Source organism: Doryrhamphus excisus, unplaced genomic scaffold (assembly GCF_030265055.1).
Source record: "Doryrhamphus excisus isolate RoL2022-K1 unplaced genomic scaffold, RoL_Dexc_1.0 HiC_scaffold_50, whole genome shotgun sequence".
Taxonomy (NCBI): domain Eukaryota; kingdom Metazoa; phylum Chordata; class Actinopteri; order Syngnathiformes; family Syngnathidae; genus Doryrhamphus; species Doryrhamphus excisus.
Window position 1 is genome coordinate 1 of NW_026652263.1, and position 19,154 is coordinate 19,154.

The 19,154-nt window shown below is 43.2% G+C and overlaps 2 protein-coding genes across 2 annotated transcripts; both read right to left on the minus strand.

Moving 5' to 3' along the window:
• Positions 1–4,260: 4,260 nt before the first annotated feature.
• LOC131119852 (class I histocompatibility antigen, F10 alpha chain-like) lies at positions 4,261–8,469 on the minus strand. Its single transcript, XM_058064772.1, has 8 exons — positions 8,308–8,469; positions 7,392–7,658; positions 6,917–7,195; positions 6,436–6,744; positions 6,074–6,172; positions 5,983–6,000; positions 5,748–5,831; positions 4,261–5,244 (listed from the first exon to the last, which is right to left on the minus strand). The coding sequence occupies exons 1-7, from the start codon at positions 8,360–8,362 to the stop codon at positions 5,779–5,781; spliced, it is 1,080 nt and encodes a 359-aa protein (XP_057920755.1). The 5' UTR covers positions 8,363–8,469; the 3' UTR covers positions 4,261–5,244; positions 5,748–5,778.
• Positions 8,470–12,726: 4,257 nt separating this feature from the next.
• Positions 12,727–16,935, minus strand: LOC131119853 (class I histocompatibility antigen, F10 alpha chain-like). Its single transcript, XM_058064773.1, has 8 exons — positions 16,774–16,935; positions 15,858–16,124; positions 15,383–15,661; positions 14,902–15,210; positions 14,540–14,638; positions 14,449–14,466; positions 14,214–14,297; positions 12,727–13,710 (listed from the first exon to the last, which is right to left on the minus strand). The coding sequence occupies exons 1-7, from the start codon at positions 16,826–16,828 to the stop codon at positions 14,245–14,247; spliced, it is 1,080 nt and encodes a 359-aa protein (XP_057920756.1). The 5' UTR covers positions 16,829–16,935; the 3' UTR covers positions 12,727–13,710; positions 14,214–14,244.
• Positions 16,936–19,154: the final 2,219 nt, after the last annotated feature.

The following is a 19,154-nucleotide window of genomic DNA, read 5'->3' on the forward strand; positions in this document are numbered from 1 at the left end:
TAAGTCTCCACCTGAGCCAATGAGAATAAATCCTACCTCTGACGTCACTAGTCGTTGGGTAAGCGTCTCCCCTATAATGTATTATTTCAGAATGTTCGATCCGGTTGATTTGAACATAACAAAATAATGTTTTTCAGGTGTAGCGTGTGTTGTGTTGTTTGTGGTGATAAAAAAAAAACTAAAAGAAAAAACTTTCTTCTTCCTGATCAACAACCAGGAAGTGTCACAATGGAGATGTGGAATTTCTGGGAAATCACGTGACTTCTCTCTCGCTCTCTTTCTCTTTTGTGCTGTAAAGGTTCATTTACAACAACACAATTCCTCCACTGCATGCTGGAGCCTATCCCAGCTGTCTTCAGGCGAGAGGCTGGGTACACCCTGGACTGGTGGCCAGTCAATCACAGGGCACATCTCCGCCTTCAGATCTGGAGACGCACAAGCCTACAGTACAGCAAGGGCTAACCTGAAACGGGGCATCAAGCAGGCAAAGCACTGCTACAAGCTGAGGGTTGAGGAGCACTTCTCCAACTCCAATCCCCGACGCCTGTGGCAAGGCATCCGAGTCATCACGGACCATAAACCCACCAACCCCTCCCCCCCTCCCTCTGACACATCCTTCCTAGATGAGCTCAACAACTTCTACGCTCGCTTTGAGAAGGACAACCACACATCTGCAATAAAGGCAAAATGGACAGCTGATCACCAACCACTAACACGCTCCACTACTGACGTTGAAGCAGTGTTACGCGAGATCAACGGACACAAAGCTGCAGGACCTGATGGCATCCCTGGCCGTGTTCTCAGAGCATGTGCTGGTGAGCTGGCGGGGGTCCTGACGGACTTATTCAACCTTTCCTTGGCCCAGGCGACTGTCCCAACCTGCTTTAAAACCACTACCATCGTGCCAATACCAAAACACTCCGCCCCAACGTGCCTAAATGACTACCGTCCAGTGGCGCTCACCCCCATCATCTCCAAGTGCTTGGAGCAGCTAGTCCTGGCACATCTCAAATCCTGCCTTCCCCCCACCCTGGACCCCCACCAATTTGCCTAACGTAAGAACAGGAGTACAGAGGAGGCTGTCTCCACAGCACTGCACTCTGTCCTCTCACAATTGGACAATAAGGACACATATGCCAGAATGCTCTTCATAGACTTCAGTTCAGCATTCAATACAGTCATCCCCTCCAAGCTAGTAGCCAAACTCACAGACCTGGGCATCACAGCTCCTGTCTGCAACTGGTTACTGGACTTTCTAACTAACAGGCCGCAACATGTCCGGCTGGACCACCACTGCTCCTCCACCCTCACCATAAACACCGGAGTACCACAAGGCTGTGTGTTAAGCCCATTCCTCTACTCTCTCTTCACCCACGACTGCAAACCCAAACATGGCTCCAATACCATCATTAAGTTTGCAGACGACACTACAGTGATTGGCCTCATCAACAACAACGATGAGTCTGCCTATAGGGAGGAGGTGGACTACCTGACTGCGTGGTGCAAGGACAACAATTTACTACTCAACACAACAAAAACAAAAGAACTCATTGTGGACTTCAGGAAGAATGCCGCCATGCATCCACCAATCTCCATCAACGGTGAGACAGTGGAGCGTGTGGCCAGCTTCAAATTCTTGGGGATCCACATCTCACAGGACCTCTCCTGGACTACCAACTGCTCCAGCCTGGTCAAGAAGGCTCACCAGCGCCTCTTCTTCCTGAGGACCCTGAAGAAGAACCACTTCTCTTCAGACATCCTGGTGAACTTCTACAGATGCACAATCGAGAGCATCCTAACCAGTTGCATCACAGCCTGGTATGGGAACTGCTCTGTCGGAAGGCATTGCAGAGAGTAGTCAAATCTGCCCAACGCATTGCCGGAGCCCCACTTCCTGCCATCCGGGACATCTACAGGAAGCGTTGTCTCAGGAGGGCATCACAAATTGCCAAAGACTCACACCACCCAGCACACAGACTGTTTGCCCTCCTACCCTCAGGGAGGCGCTATAGGAGTTTACGGACACGAACCACCAGGTTCAGGAACAGCTTTTTCCCAACAGCTGTCTCCTTGCTGAACTCTGCCCCCCATTGCCCACCCATTCCACTACGTACATCCCCCCGCTGACCTATGCCCTCCCCATCACTTCATTGCACTATTGTACTATTGCACTATTGTACATATACTATCTGTTGATTCATTGATCATACTGTTTATAATTTATATAATCTGCAATAACCATACTCTACTCTAGTCACTTCACTGCAATACTGTACGTATTACTGCTATTATATATTGTCATATCCATACTGTTTATAATCTGTATAATCTACAATAGCCATATTATAGTCATTTCCATACCCTAGTCACCCCATTGCAATACTGTATATATTACTTTTATTATATATTGTCATACCCATACTGTTTATAATCTGTATAATCTACAATAGCCATATTATAGTCATTTATATCCCTGTACATATCCTCACTGTATTATAGTCATAGCCTGTATAGTTTTATTTACATAGATCTGTCCATACTAATGTACTTATAAAAATTGCACTTCTGGTTGGATGCTAACTGCATTTTGTTGCCCTGTACAAGTGACATGAGCAATAACAATAAAGTTGAATCTAATCTAATCTAATCTAATCTAATCTAATCTAATCATATAGACAAACAACCATTCACACTCACATTCATACCTATGGACAATTTGGAGTAGCCAATTAACCTAGCATGTTTTTGGAATGTAAATGAATATTATGAAGTAAAGTCCTATCATCATTACAACAACCAAATCAAGATATAAGTGGAATTGCAATAACACTGAAATTACGTGAATAATTCACACACGTGTGGGCTTTCTTGACAGGAAGTGAAAGGATAAATGATTAGTTTATATGATTAGTTATATATTAGCATGCTAAATTCACATACCCTCGCTAGCACACACAAACACTTGATAAAATGAATATATTGTCGCGTCGCTGGGAACACTTCATTTGAACTGCTGTATCACAATTATTGCATTTTATTAATTATTGCTTTCTTGTTTATTTCTGGGCAATGAACGTGGGACGACCCTAAGTTGAATGATTTAGTTACAACATAAAAAACCTGTTTACGGCCTTCTAAATGTTTTTTCAACATTATTAGCGCCATCTAAACATGACATAACTGAGCTAAATGTGGTTCTTTTGTTATGAGCTGAGGATTTGAGCATAGCTGAAGGTTTGTCATAAAGAATATTACAGATTATATTTTACTTTTGTTTTAGTTTTTTAAAGTTTTTGCATTTTGCCTGAAGCTTTAAAATGTCCAAAAACAAGCTCATGTCAAGTATTTGTTTGAATAAAACAACGTGGCACGCATCATCGGCACTGACTTTGTCTAAACTGACTGTCAGGATATGATGATTTCATTGAACTGATATGAATGTGTAAATATATATTTGTAGGTGTCCTTGGCTGCCTTGTAAGGCATATTTGAACTTCTCTGACCACCATGTCCTCTCTTCAGGACACTTTTTCACCGCATGGCATGCACTTGTATCGCATTCTCAGCACGTTACGTTTTTACCATTTAAGAACACAGCCACACTCAGTCTTACAACAATTACAGTAAGGTGGTAATCTGGCACTGGTCGGGGATCTAACCTGTTTTTCCAGACTAACGCTGAATGGCCTGGCTTGGCAGACCAGGAGCATTTTCAACTTTTATTTCTTCTTTACTCTTTCATGTCACTTCTTCTCTTATGGAATATTTTCAACCTGGTCAGATTTCCCACACCAATTGGACTGTAGCTATTCTACGACTATACGATATTACTAGGGATGTCGGAAAATGATCGGTACCGGACGGTATCAGCGTAAAATGCAATATCGCTTGATATCGGGTTTTTTTTTCCCAGATAATGAAAACTGACATTTAAAAAATGCTATGTACAACACATATGTGTTCATTCCACCACGGGAGATATGTCATGTTACACATATCGGTATCGGAAATTGAGAATCGGACGATATCGGACATCCCAAAGTATTAGACTTCACAGCTGGACTTTGGTCTGATTTAGAGTAGAGTAGATTTCGGGCCCTCTCCTTCTCATTCCTGTATCGTTATTTACGTAGATGGCTCATTACTAATTCCACTATTCTACTCTTAACACACACATCTTTCCTCTTTCGTTGCACTTATTTCTTCATCATCCTCACACATTTTCTCCTCATTTCACCAAAGGTGGGGGACCTCCATAAATGATCATTTAGACAGTTTATTTTGCTGTTAAAGTGTCCTCCAATCTGCTGTATGTGCTTGTGTCTCTTTTTCACATCCACTTTAGAGATCTGGTTGGCATTACTGCATGCCAAAACTCTTATATAACGTGTATAAAGACAGACCATCTGAAAAAAAGACTATTTCATTTGACAGGTATTGACTGACAAAGACACCCACAATGTATATGAACAAAGGATTTGGGATGTACAATATGAACTATGAATGATAAAACATTGAATATCAAAAGTATGTGAACGTCCTGCCCTGGTTACTTCACAGACCACCTCCTTGACATGTTTCTTAATCAAGAAAAAACACAGCAAACACGCGACAATACAGGACGATCCAAAAACTAACGGTAAAAAAAAAAAACAAATGTCTGATAAATTATCATTTTTGCAGCACTTTGTCATAGAAAGCCTTCTTCTGTCCTTCTCCGTCACACTGCTTTGTATCAAAGCCTCGTCTTCCACAGTCCCTGTGATTACCGTAATAACCCGTCACTGGAAAAACGCCGTCATTGCAATTATTATTTTCATAGTTGGAGACTTACGGTAATTTAAAAGTAGCATAGCACATCTTTTCACCCGCTATAGCTTTGATATTAAAAGGTTTGTTAATCCATGACAATTACACAATAATGCAAATAAACTAAGAAAACAAATTTGTCTCCACCTGAGCCTCTCGTTACCCACAAAAAAATATTTTTGGCGTGTAAACACCTTGGAATAAAATGTATTGAAAGGCCATGAAGACATGTGATAACCTGACTCACTGACAAAATATCATCCACCGATCCGGACAAAAGATTTGATAAAACGTGTTTTCCAAGCCATAAACACCCAAAGAAGACATCATATAACATAAGGAGAAAAAATAAATCACATCTCCATGTGATAGCCAACGTTGATGATGTCCCTCAGTGATGGAGACATCTCTCTGGGTTCCGGTACACAAACCATCCTGGAGGAAGAAGATGACAGCAACAACAGAAGCTCATGAATCCAAGTGGAGATGTTACATCAGGGGTGTCCAAAGTGCGGCCCGAGGCCTTTAACTGTCCATGGCTGTATTTTTATTGGCCTTTAGCACATTCTAAAGAGATTTTTTTTTAAATAATACAAAAATAAACTAAATGAATAGTCCAAATATTATGACAAATACTATGTGCCCTGTGATTGGCTGGTGACCGGTCCAGGGTGTACCCCGCCTCTTGCCCGAAGACAGCTGGGATAGGCTCCAGCACCCCCGCGACCGTCGTGAGGAAAAAGCGGTAGAAAATGAATGAACATCCAAAATATGAGGAAAAGTTGAAATATTTGTAAAAAAAAAAACAAAAAACCTAGAAACATCAAAAATGTAAACAGGAGTAAAAAAGTGTAGTATGGACACCCCTGCGTTAGACAAACATCATCTTCACACAAAGCCAGAAGAACATTTGGAGGTGTCCATGTCAGCTAACTCACTGTGTGCCGGCTGCTGTGTCTCACTCAGCCTTCAGCCCCCACTGCCTTCAGACTTCTCCGAGAGCTCGGAACCACCGTCACGAGCTGGCGGACCACAAAACATAGCGTGCGCTTACAGGAGGTTACATGTTACTACTTTTACTTTCACTCTCGGTTCACATAAAGCTAGCGTAAAAATGGTGCGGTGTTTATATGGGAGTCAAGCGTATGAGTGATGCGAAGATGTTTTACTTACGAGCTGGATCGTATTCGGCTGAAATGAAAGAGAAACAAAGTGAAACTCACATCAGGGCAAACTGCAAAGAGGAAACATTTGTGTCCCTCACCTTGTCTCTTTTTATTACGCCTGACGATTAAGATGGCTGCCACGACGGCGACCACAGCGAGGAGCGCCAGCGTGACAGCCACGGCGACGCTCAAGTTGCCTGTTGGTATGGTATGCTTTATTTGTTTCAGAATACGTTACATGAAGGAACATCAGGTGGTTGATGAATAGAAAAGAACTAAGTTAGAATAAGTAAAGCAAAGACATTGAGAATAAATATATCAATACTGGAGTCATTTCTGTATAGGAATGAATCAATCAATGAATGGAATGTATTGTTGATATGCTTGAATTTGGCATCATCTATGTTATTATTGTAGAGCGCTGTTATTATATTCAAGCTGCATCTCCAACCTTTCTCACCTTCACGGCTCGCGTTGCTCAGGATGCTTCTTCTCTCCAGCTTGGTGACCATGTCCTCCTTGACGCCAGACAGCTGAAACACACATTCGTACTTGCCCTCCACGTCGGCCGTCACCTCCACTTTCAGGTCCACCGCCATCTGGAAGGTTCCGTCGTGGTTGGGGAGGAGCTCTCCGTGCTCCACGTCCTCGTGGAGCTCCTCGCCGTCTTTCCTCCAAAACATCATGGCTCTGTCGGGGTAGAAACCTGTGGCGAAGCAGCTGACCGGAGAGGACGGCGTCTTCTGGAGGAGAGACACCTCTGGGAGCTCTGCACAGGAAGTGACATGACGTGTGAACGCGGGACGAGGTGGACAGAAGGTGCGAGACGAGTAAAGATGGAGAGAAAAGGAGAGAAAGAGAAAGCTTGTAATGCTAGTAATCTTCCTATAGGGGGCGTGCTAACATGGTTACAAAGGTGAAAGTACATCATGTGGTTCTACCTGTTCTCATTAGGACCTCCCTCCCATTGTTCACATACTTCTTCAGGTAAGAAGGACAAAGCTCAGTGAAGTAATGCTTATTATAATCCATCAAAGCTATGTTATGGTCCCAGTTGTGTTTGTCTGGGACAGCTTGTGGTTTTGCTGCGGTCCATGTCCATGTCTTCATGTCCAATGATATGAAGTCTTCTCCATCATAACTGTACTGGTGCCATCCATTAACCTCATCAGTCTCATCATTCCATTCACAGCCTACCATCCTCTGGTCAATGTGAACACCTGAGAGAATGACAGAGTGAAACCTCATCATCATCATCATCATCATCACACACAACTCTCTTAGTGTCAATGGTGTTTCTTTTGAGGTCATTATGGGATGGATAGAGAAGGTATCAGTGCAGTAATGTGTGTATACTACAGTATAAAAAGTGTATATCAAATATATTTCAATAGTAGAACGTTCAACATAACAAACCTCCAGTTTGGTTGAAGCGCTTCTTATAAATTTCCATGCTGTGTTTGCTTCTCTCTTCATTACCAACACTGATCTCTGTCTCTGTCTGCCAGTAGTGTGGATCCTCTGCTGTGATTTTGTTCATCCAGTCCTGTTTGGGTTCTGCTTTCCTGCTGTTGCTGTCATAGTGAACAATCTCAACTTCATCAACATAACCAACGACCACAAACTCTGGGAAGTTTGGAACTTGAGAGGATCCAGTGTAGAAATACTTTAGCGAATGAATGACTGAAAGACAAAAACACAGAAAAATAACATTTTATGATTTAGTTTCATGTTCAACAATTCATATGTGAAATGATGGCGTCTTCATTTCAACTTGAAGAGTCATCACAGTAAAAAGTCACATCCTGTTCTAGGAGACAATAACAACGTTTGTCTTTTATGGACATTTGATGCATTTTATATTTCGACCTTACTTGAAGACAACAGACACTACTAACTTGACTTTCACTTCATTGTACAACTGTAATTAGCATAGAAATATACCACATTATTGCTACCAGAGTGGTAAAAGTAGTCAAGGAATAGTTTGGATGTCGTTGTCTTTATTTGAAACAATGATTAGGGCCAGGAAAGCGCTGGAAGAGACTCATTGCAAGTTATCGCCAACAGTTGTTGCTGCTCAGGGTGGCCCAACCAGTTATTAGCTTTAGGGGCGATCACTTTTTCACACAGGGCCATGTAGCTTTGGATTTCTTTTCTACCGAATCATAAAAAGTTCCTTTTAAAAACTGCCTTTTGTGTACAGTTGTGTTGTCATTGACTAACACTTCCATTTGTTTGATGATCTGAAACGTCAGACTGTCAAAAAGGTGTAAATATTTGGGATAAAGTGGCATAAATGAGGATTTTGGAATGAAGAAAGTAGACTTACCAGGCGCCACGCTGTGTATTTCCACAGCCAGGAGAAAGAAGAAAAGCAAGTTCATGTTTTAAAAAAAAGATGTTTTACTTCCTCAGAGGAAGATAAAGTGACGAAAACCAGCTTGACTAGCAAACATGAAATGGACGCTGAACTTGAGACGAGCGTTGATAAGTCTCCACCTGAGCCAATGAGAATAAATCCTACCTCTGACGTCACTAGTCGTTGGGTAAGCGTCTCCCCTATAATGTATTATTTCAGAATGTTCGATCCGGTTGATTTGAACATAACAAAATAATGTTTTTCAGGTGTAGCGTGTGTTGTGTTGTTTGTGGTGATAAAAAAAAAACTAAAAGAAAAAACTTTCTTCTTCCTGATCAACAACCAGGAAGTGTCACAATGGAGATGTGGAATTTCTGGGAAATCACGTGACTTCTCTCTCGCTCTCTTTCTCTTTTGTGCTGTAAAGGTTCATTTACAACAACACAATTCCTCCACTGCATGCTGGAGCCTATCCCAGCTGTCTTCAGGCGAGAGGCTGGGTACACCCTGGACTGGTGGCCAGTCAATCACAGGGCACATCTCCGCCTTCAGATCTGGAGACGCACAAGCCTACAGTACAGCAAGGGCTAACCTGAAACGGGGCATCAAGCAGGCAAAGCACTGCTACAAGCTGAGGGTTGAGGAGCACTTCTCCAACTCCAATCCCCGACGCCTGTGGCAAGGCATCCGAGTCATCACGGACCATAAACCCACCAACCCCTCCCCCCCTCCCTCTGACACATCCTTCCTAGATGAGCTCAACAACTTCTACGCTCGCTTTGAGAAGGACAACCACACATCTGCAATAAAGGCAAAATGGACAGCTGATCACCAACCACTAACACGCTCCACTACTGACGTTGAAGCAGTGTTACGCGAGATCAACGGACACAAAGCTGCAGGACCTGATGGCATCCCTGGCCGTGTTCTCAGAGCATGTGCTGGTGAGCTGGCGGGGGTCCTGACGGACTTATTCAACCTTTCCTTGGCCCAGGCGACTGTCCCAACCTGCTTTAAAACCACTACCATCGTGCCAATACCAAAACACTCCGCCCCAACGTGCCTAAATGACTACCGTCCAGTGGCGCTCACCCCCATCATCTCCAAGTGCTTGGAGCAGCTAGTCCTGGCACATCTCAAATCCTGCCTTCCCCCCACCCTGGACCCCCACCAATTTGCCTAACGTAAGAACAGGAGTACAGAGGAGGCTGTCTCCACAGCACTGCACTCTGTCCTCTCACAATTGGACAATAAGGACACATATGCCAGAATGCTCTTCATAGACTTCAGTTCAGCATTCAATACAGTCATCCCCTCCAAGCTAGTAGCCAAACTCACAGACCTGGGCATCACAGCTCCTGTCTGCAACTGGTTACTGGACTTTCTAACTAACAGGCCGCAACATGTCCGGCTGGACCACCACTGCTCCTCCACCCTCACCATAAACACCGGAGTACCACAAGGCTGTGTGTTAAGCCCATTCCTCTACTCTCTCTTCACCCACGACTGCAAACCCAAACATGGCTCCAATACCATCATTAAGTTTGCAGACGACACTACAGTGATTGGCCTCATCAACAACAACGATGAGTCTGCCTATAGGGAGGAGGTGGACTACCTGACTGCGTGGTGCAAGGACAACAATTTACTACTCAACACAACAAAAACAAAAGAACTCATTGTGGACTTCAGGAAGAATGCCGCCATGCATCCACCAATCTCCATCAACGGTGAGACAGTGGAGCGTGTGGCCAGCTTCAAATTCTTGGGGATCCACATCTCACAGGACCTCTCCTGGACTACCAACTGCTCCAGCCTGGTCAAGAAGGCTCACCAGCGCCTCTTCTTCCTGAGGACCCTGAAGAAGAACCACTTCTCTTCAGACATCCTGGTGAACTTCTACAGATGCACAATCGAGAGCATCCTAACCAGTTGCATCACAGCCTGGTATGGGAACTGCTCTGTCGGAAGGCATTGCAGAGAGTAGTCAAATCTGCCCAACGCATTGCCGGAGCCCCACTTCCTGCCATCCGGGACATCTACAGGAAGCGTTGTCTCAGGAGGGCATCACAAATTGCCAAAGACTCACACCACCCAGCACACAGACTGTTTGCCCTCCTACCCTCAGGGAGGCGCTATAGGAGTTTACGGACACGAACCACCAGGTTCAGGAACAGCTTTTTCCCAACAGCTGTCTCCTTGCTGAACTCTGCCCCCCATTGCCCACCCATTCCACTACGTACATCCCCCCGCTGACCTATGCCCTCCCCATCACTTCATTGCACTATTGTACTATTGCACTATTGTACATATACTATCTGTTGATTCATTGATCATACTGTTTATAATTTATATAATCTGCAATAACCATACTCTACTCTAGTCACTTCACTGCAATACTGTACGTATTACTGCTATTATATATTGTCATATCCATACTGTTTATAATCTGTATAATCTACAATAGCCATATTATAGTCATTTCCATACCCTAGTCACCCCATTGCAATACTGTATATATTACTTTTATTATATATTGTCATACCCATACTGTTTATAATCTGTATAATCTACAATAGCCATATTATAGTCATTTATATCCCTGTACATATCCTCACTGTATTATAGTCATAGCCTGTATAGTTTTATTTACATAGATCTGTCCATACTAATGTACTTATAAAAATTGCACTTCTGGTTGGATGCTAACTGCATTTTGTTGCCCTGTACAAGTGACATGAGCAATAACAATAAAGTTGAATCTAATCTAATCTAATCTAATCTAATCTAATCTAATCATATAGACAAACAACCATTCACACTCACATTCATACCTATGGACAATTTGGAGTAGCCAATTAACCTAGCATGTTTTTGGAATGTAAATGAATATTATGAAGTAAAGTCCTATCATCATTACAACAACCAAATCAAGATATAAGTGGAATTGCAATAACACTGAAATTACGTGAATAATTCACACACGTGTGGGCTTTCTTGACAGGAAGTGAAAGGATAAATGATTAGTTTATATGATTAGTTATATATTAGCATGCTAAATTCACATACCCTCGCTAGCACACACAAACACTTGATAAAATGAATATATTGTCGCGTCGCTGGGAACACTTCATTTGAACTGCTGTATCACAATTATTGCATTTTATTAATTATTGCTTTCTTGTTTATTTCTGGGCAATGAACGTGGGACGACCCTAAGTTGAATGATTTAGTTACAACATAAAAAACCTGTTTACGGCCTTCTAAATGTTTTTTCAACATTATTAGCGCCATCTAAACATGACATAACTGAGCTAAATGTGGTTCTTTTGTTATGAGCTGAGGATTTGAGCATAGCTGAAGGTTTGTCATAAAGAATATTACAGATTATATTTTACTTTTGTTTTAGTTTTTTAAAGTTTTTGCATTTTGCCTGAAGCTTTAAAATGTCCAAAAACAAGCTCATGTCAAGTATTTGTTTGAATAAAACAACGTGGCACGCATCATCGGCACTGACTTTGTCTAAACTGACTGTCAGGATATGATGATTTCATTGAACTGATATGAATGTGTAAATATATATTTGTAGGTGTCCTTGGCTGCCTTGTAAGGCATATTTGAACTTCTCTGACCACCATGTCCTCTCTTCAGGACACTTTTTCACCGCATGGCATGCACTTGTATCGCATTCTCAGCACGTTACGTTTTTACCATTTAAGAACACAGCCACACTCAGTCTTACAACAATTACAGTAAGGTGGTAATCTGGCACTGGTCGGGGATCTAACCTGTTTTTCCAGACTAACGCTGAATGGCCTGGCTTGGCAGACCAGGAGCATTTTCAACTTTTATTTCTTCTTTACTCTTTCATGTCACTTCTTCTCTTATGGAATATTTTCAACCTGGTCAGATTTCCCACACCAATTGGACTGTAGCTATTCTACGACTATACGATATTACTAGGGATGTCGGAAAATGATCGGTACCGGACGGTATCAGCGTAAAATGCAATATCGCTTGATATCGGGTTTTTTTTTCCCAGATAATGAAAACTGACATTTAAAAAATGCTATGTACAACACATATGTGTTCATTCCACCACGGGAGATATGTCATGTTACACATATCGGTATCGGAAATTGAGAATCGGACGATATCGGACATCCCAAAGTATTAGACTTCACAGCTGGACTTTGGTCTGATTTAGAGTAGAGTAGATTTCGGGCCCTCTCCTTCTCATTCCTGTATCGTTATTTACGTAGATGGCTCATTACTAATTCCACTATTCTACTCTTAACACACACATCTTTCCTCTTTCGTTGCACTTATTTCTTCATCATCCTCACACATTTTCTCCTCATTTCACCAAAGGTGGGGGACCTCCATAAATGATCATTTAGACAGTTTATTTTGCTGTTAAAGTGTCCTCCAATCTGCTGTATGTGCTTGTGTCTCTTTTTCACATCCACTTTAGAGATCTGGTTGGCATTACTGCATGCCAAAACTCTTATATAACGTGTATAAAGACAGACCATCTGAAAAAAAGACTATTTCATTTGACAGGTATTGACTGACAAAGACACCCACAATGTATATGAACAAAGGATTTGGGATGTACAATATGAACTATGAATGATAAAACATTGAATATCAAAAGTATGTGAACGTCCTGCCCTGGTTACTTCACAGACCACCTCCTTGACATGTTTCTTAATCAAGAAAAAACACAGCAAACACGCGACAATACAGGACGATCCAAAAACTAACGGTAAAAAAAAAAAACAAATGTCTGATAAATTATCATTTTTGCAGCACTTTGTCATAGAAAGCCTTCTTCTGTCCTTCTCCGTCACACTGCTTTGTATCAAAGCCTCGTCTTCCACAGTCCCTGTGATTACCGTAATAACCCGTCACTGGAAAAACGCCGTCATTGCAATTATTATTTTCATAGTTGGAGACTTACGGTAATTTAAAAGTAGCATAGCACATCTTTTCACCCGCTATAGCTTTGATATTAAAAGGTTTGTTAATCCATGACAATTACACAATAATGCAAATAAACTAAGAAAACAAATTTGTCTCCACCTGAGCCTCTCGTTACCCACAAAAAAATATTTTTGGCGTGTAAACACCTTGGAATAAAATGTATTGAAAGGCCATGAAGACATGTGATAACCTGACTCACTGACAAAATATCATCCACCGATCCGGACAAAAGATTTGATAAAACGTGTTTTCCAAGCCATAAACACCCAAAGAAGACATCATATAACATAAGGAGAAAAAATAAATCACATCTCCATGTGATAGCCAACGTTGATGATGTCCCTCAGTGATGGAGACATCTCTCTGGGTTCCGGTACACAAACCATCCTGGAGGAAGAAGATGACAGCAACAACAGAAGCTCATGAATCCAAGTGGAGATGTTACATCAGGGGTGTCCAAAGTGCGGCCCGAGGCCTTTAACTGTCCATGGCTGTATTTTTATTGGCCTTTAGCACATTCTAAAGAGATTTTTTTTTAAATAATACAAAAATAAACTAAATGAATAGTCCAAATATTATGACAAATACTATGTGCCCTGTGATTGGCTGGTGACCGGTCCAGGGTGTACCCCGCCTCTTGCCCGAAGACAGCTGGGATAGGCTCCAGCACCCCCGCGACCGTCGTGAGGAAAAAGCGGTAGAAAATGAATGAACATCCAAAATATGAGGAAAAGTTGAAATATTTGTAAAAAAAAAAACAAAAAACCTAGAAACATCAAAAATGTAAACAGGAGTAAAAAAGTGTAGTATGGACACCCCTGCGTTAGACAAACATCATCTTCACACAAAGCCAGAAGAACATTTGGAGGTGTCCATGTCAGCTAACTCACTGTGTGCCGGCTGCTGTGTCTCACTCAGCCTTCAGCCCCCACTGCCTTCAGACTTCTCCGAGAGCTCGGAACCACCGTCACGAGCTGGCGGACCACAAAACATAGCGTGCGCTTACAGGAGGTTACATGTTACTACTTTTACTTTCACTCTCGGTTCACATAAAGCTAGCGTAAAAATGGTGCGGTGTTTATATGGGAGTCAAGCGTATGAGTGATGCGAAGATGTTTTACTTACGAGCTGGATCGTATTCGGCTGAAATGAAAGAGAAACAAAGTGAAACTCACATCAGGGCAAACTGCAAAGAGGAAACATTTGTGTCCCTCACCTTGTCTCTTTTTATTACGCCTGACGATTAAGATGGCTGCCACGACGGCGACCACAGCGAGGAGCGCCAGCGTGACAGCCACGGCGACGCTCAAGTTGCCTGTTGGTATGGTATGCTTTATTTGTTTCAGAATACGTTACATGAAGGAACATCAGGTGGTTGATGAATAGAAAAGAACTAAGTTAGAATAAGTAAAGCAAAGACATTGAGAATAAATATATCAATACTGGAGTCATTTCTGTATAGGAATGAATCAATCAATGAATGGAATGTATTGTTGATATGCTTGAATTTGGCATCATCTATGTTATTATTGTAGAGCGCTGTTATTATATTCAAGCTGCATCTCCAACCTTTCTCACCTTCACGGCTCGCGTTGCTCAGGATGCTTCTTCTCTCCAGCTTGGTGACCATGTCCTCCTTGACGCCAGACAGCTGAAACACACATTCGTACTTGCCCTCCACGTCGGCCGTCACCTCCACTTTCAGGTCCACCGCCATCTGGAAGGTTCCGTCGTGGTTGGGGAGGAGCTCTCCGTGCTCCACGTCCTCGTGGAGCTCCTCGCCGTCTTTCCTCCAAAACATCATGGCTCTGTCGGGGTAGAAACCTGTGGCGAAGCAGCTGACCGGAGAGGACGGCGTCTTCTGGAGGAGAGACACCTCTGGGAGCTCTGCACAGGAAGTGACATGACGTGTGAACGCGGGACGAGGTGGACAGAAGGTGCGAGACGAGTAAAGATGGAGAGAAAAGGAGAGAAAGAGAAAGCTTGTAATGCTAGTAATCTTCCTATAGGGGGCGTGCTAACATGGTTACAAAGGTGAAAGTACATCATGTGGTTCTACCTGTTCTCATTAGGACCTCCCTCCCATTGTTCACATACTTCTTCAGGTAAGAAGGACAAAGCTCAGTGAAGTAATGCTTATTATAATCCATCAAAGCTATGTTATGGTCCCAGTTGTGTTTGTCTGGGACAGCTTGTGGTTTTGCTGCGGTCCATGTCCATGTCTTCATGTCCAATGATATGAAGTCTTCTCCATCATAACTGTACTGGTGCCATCCATTAACCTCATCAGTCTCATCATTCCATTCACAGCCTACCATCCTCTGGTCAATGTGAACACCTGAGAGAATGACAGAGTGAAACCTCATCATCATCATCATCATCATCACACACAACTCTCTTAGTGTCAATGGTGTTTCTTTTGAGGTCATTATGGGATGGATAGAGAAGGTATCAGTGCAGTAATGTGTGTATACTACAGTATAAAAAGTGTATATCAAATATATTTCAATAGTAGAACGTTCAACATAACAAACCTCCAGTTTGGTTGAAGCGCTTCTTATAAATTTCCATGCTGTGTTTGCTTCTCTCTTCATTACCAACACTGATCTCTGTCTCTGTCTGCCAGTAGTGTGGATCCTCTGCTGTGATTTTGTTCATCCAGTCCTGTTTGGGTTCTGCTTTCCTGCTGTTGCTGTCATAGTGAACAATCTCAACTTCATCAACATAACCAACGACCACAAACTCTGGGAAGTTTGGAACTTGAGAGGATCCAGTGTAGAAATACTTTAGCGAATGAATGACTGAAAGACAAAAACACAGAAAAATAACATTTTATGATTTAGTTTCATGTTCAACAATTCATATGTGAAATGATGGCGTCTTCATTTCAACTTGAAGAGTCATCACAGTAAAAAGTCACATCCTGTTCTAGGAGACAATAACAACGTTTGTCTTTTATGGACATTTGATGCATTTTATATTTCGACCTTACTTGAAGACAACAGACACTACTAACTTGACTTTCACTTCATTGTACAACTGTAATTAGCATAGAAATATACCACATTATTGCTACCAGAGTGGTAAAAGTAGTCAAGGAATAGTTTGGATGTCGTTGTCTTTATTTGAAACAATGATTAGGGCCAGGAAAGCGCTGGAAGAGACTCATTGCAAGTTATCGCCAACAGTTGTTGCTGCTCAGGGTGGCCCAACCAGTTATTAGCTTTAGGGGCGATCACTTTTTCACACAGGGCCATGTAGCTTTGGATTTCTTTTCTACCGAATCATAAAAAGTTCCTTTTAAAAACTGCCTTTTGTGTACAGTTGTGTTGTCATTGACTAACACTTCCATTTGTTTGATGATCTGAAACGTCAGACTGTCAAAAAGGTGTAAATATTTGGGATAAAGTGGCATAAATGAGGATTTTGGAATGAAGAAAGTAGACTTACCAGGCGCCACGCTGTGTATTTCCACAGCCAGGAGAAAGAAGAAAAGCAAGTTCATGTTTTAAAAAAAAGATGTTTTACTTCCTCAGAGGAAGATAAAGTGACGAAAACCAGCTTGACTAGCAAACATGAAATGGACGCTGAACTTGAGACGAGCGTTGATAAGTCTCCACCTGAGCCAATGAGAATAAATCCTACCTCTGACGTCACTAGTCGTTGGGTAAGCGTCTCCCCTATAATGTATTATTTCAGAATGTTCGATCCGGTTGATTTGAACATAACAAAATAATGTTTTTCAGGTGTAGCGTGTGTTGTGTTGTTTGTGGTGATAAAAAAAAAACTAAAAGAAAAAACTTTCTTCTTCCTGATCAACAACCAGGAAGTGTCACAATGGAGATGTGGAATTTCTGGGAAATCACGTGACTTCTCTCTCGCTCTCTTTCTCTTTTGTGCTGTAAAGGTTCATTTACAACAACACAATTCCTCCACTGCATGCTGGAGCCTATCCCAGCTGTCTTCAGGCGAGAGGCTGGGTACACCCTGGACTGGTGGCCAGTCAATCACAGGGCACATCTCCGCCTTCAGATCTGGAGACGCACAAGCCTACAGTACAGCAAGGGCTAACCTGAAACGGGGCATCAAGCAGGCAAAGCACTGCTACAAGCTGAGGGTTGAGGAGCACTTCTCCAACTCCAATCCCCGACGCCTGTGGCAAGGCATCCGAGTCATCACGGACCATAAACCCACCAACCCCTCCCCCCCTCCCTCTGACACATCCTTCCTAGATGAGCTCAACAACTTCTACGCTCGCTTTGAGAAGGACAACCACACATCTGCAATAAAGGCAAAATGGACAGCTGATCACCAACCACTAACACGCTCCACTACTGACGTTGAAGCAGTGTTACGCGAGATCAACGGACACAAAGCTGCAGGACCTGATGGCATCCCTGGCCGTGTTCTCAGAGCATGTGCTGGTGAGCTGGCGGGGGTCCTGACGGACTTATTCAACCTTTCCTTGGCCCAGGCGACTGTCCCAACCTGCTTTAAAACCACTACCATCGTGCCAATACCAAAACACTCCGCCCCAACGTGCCTAAATGACTACCGTCCAGTGGCGCTCACCCCCATCATCTCCAAGTGCTTGGAGCAGCTAGTCCTGGCACATCTCAAATCCTGCCTTCCCCCCACCCTGGACCCCCACCAATTTGCCTAACGTAAGAACAGGAGTACAGAGGAGGCTGTCTCCACAGCACTGCACTCTGTCCTCTCACAATTGGACAATAAGGACACATATGCCAGAATGCTCTTCATAGACTTCAGTTCAGCATTCAATACAGTCATCCCCTCCAAGCTAGTAGCCAAACTCACAGACCTGGGCATCACAGCTCCTGTCTGCAACTGGTTACTGGACTTTCTAACTAACAGGCCGCAACATGTCCGGCTGGACCACCACTGCTCCTCCACCCTCACCATAAACACCGGAGTACCACAAGGCTGTGTGTTAAGCCCATTCCTCTACTCTCTCTTCACCCACGACTGCAAACCCAAACATGGCTCCAATACCATCATTAAGTTTGCAGACGACACTACAGTGATTGGCCTCATCAACAACAACGATGAGTCTGCCTATAGGGAGGAGGTGGACTACCTGACTGCGTGGTGCAAGGACAACAATTTACTACTCAACACAACAAAAACAAAAGAACTCATTGTGGACTTCAGGAAGAATGCCGCCATGCATCCACCAATCTCCATCAACGGTGAGACAGTGGAGCGTGTGGCCAGCTTCAAATTCTTGGGGATCCACATCTCACAGGACCTCTCCTGGACTACCAACTGCTCCAGCCTGGTCAAGAAGGCTCACCAGCGCCTCTTCTTCCTGAGGACCCTGAAGAAGAACCACTTCTCTTCAGACATCCTGGTGAACTTCTACAGATGCACAATCGAGAGCATCCTAACCAGTTGCATCACAGCCTGGTATGGGAACTGCTCTGTCGGAAGGCATTGCAGAGAGTAGTCAAATCTGCCCAACGCATTGCCGGAGCCCCACTTCCTGCCATCCGGGACATCTACAGGAAGCGTTGTCTCAGGAGGGCATCACAAATTGCCAAAGACTCACACCACCCAGCACACAGACTGTTTGCCCTCCTACCCTCAGGGAGGCGCTATAGGAGTTTACGGACACGAACCACCAGGTTCAGGAACAGCTTTTTCCCAACAGCTGTCTCCTTGCTGAACTCTGCCCCCCATTGCCCACCCATTCCACTACGTACATCCCCCCGCTGACCTATGCCCTCCCCATCACTTCATTGCACTATTGTACTATTGCACTATTGTACATATACTATCTGTTGATTCATTGATCATACTGTTTATAATTT

Excerpts from the sequence above, each read along its gene's own strand:
- LOC131119852 (XM_058064772.1), bottom strand. The coding sequence starts at position 8,362 with ATGAACTTGCTTTTCTTCTTTCTCCTGGCTGTGGAAATACACAGCGTG. Across the intron at positions 7,659-8,307 it reads AATACACAGCGTGGCGCCTG|TCATTCATTCGCTAAAGTAT; the intron begins GTAAGTCTACTT and ends TTTGTCTTTCAG. Across the intron at positions 7,196-7,391 it reads GCGCTTCAACCAAACTGGAG|GTGTTCACATTGACCAGAGG; the intron begins GTTTGTTATGTT and ends TCATTCTCTCAG.
- LOC131119853 (XM_058064773.1), bottom strand. The coding sequence starts at position 16,828 with ATGAACTTGCTTTTCTTCTTTCTCCTGGCTGTGGAAATACACAGCGTG. Across the intron at positions 16,125-16,773 it reads AATACACAGCGTGGCGCCTG|TCATTCATTCGCTAAAGTAT; the intron begins GTAAGTCTACTT and ends TTTGTCTTTCAG. Across the intron at positions 15,211-15,382 it reads GGAGGTCCTAATGAGAACAG|AGCTCCCAGAGGTGTCTCTC; the intron begins GTAGAACCACAT and ends CTTCCTGTGCAG.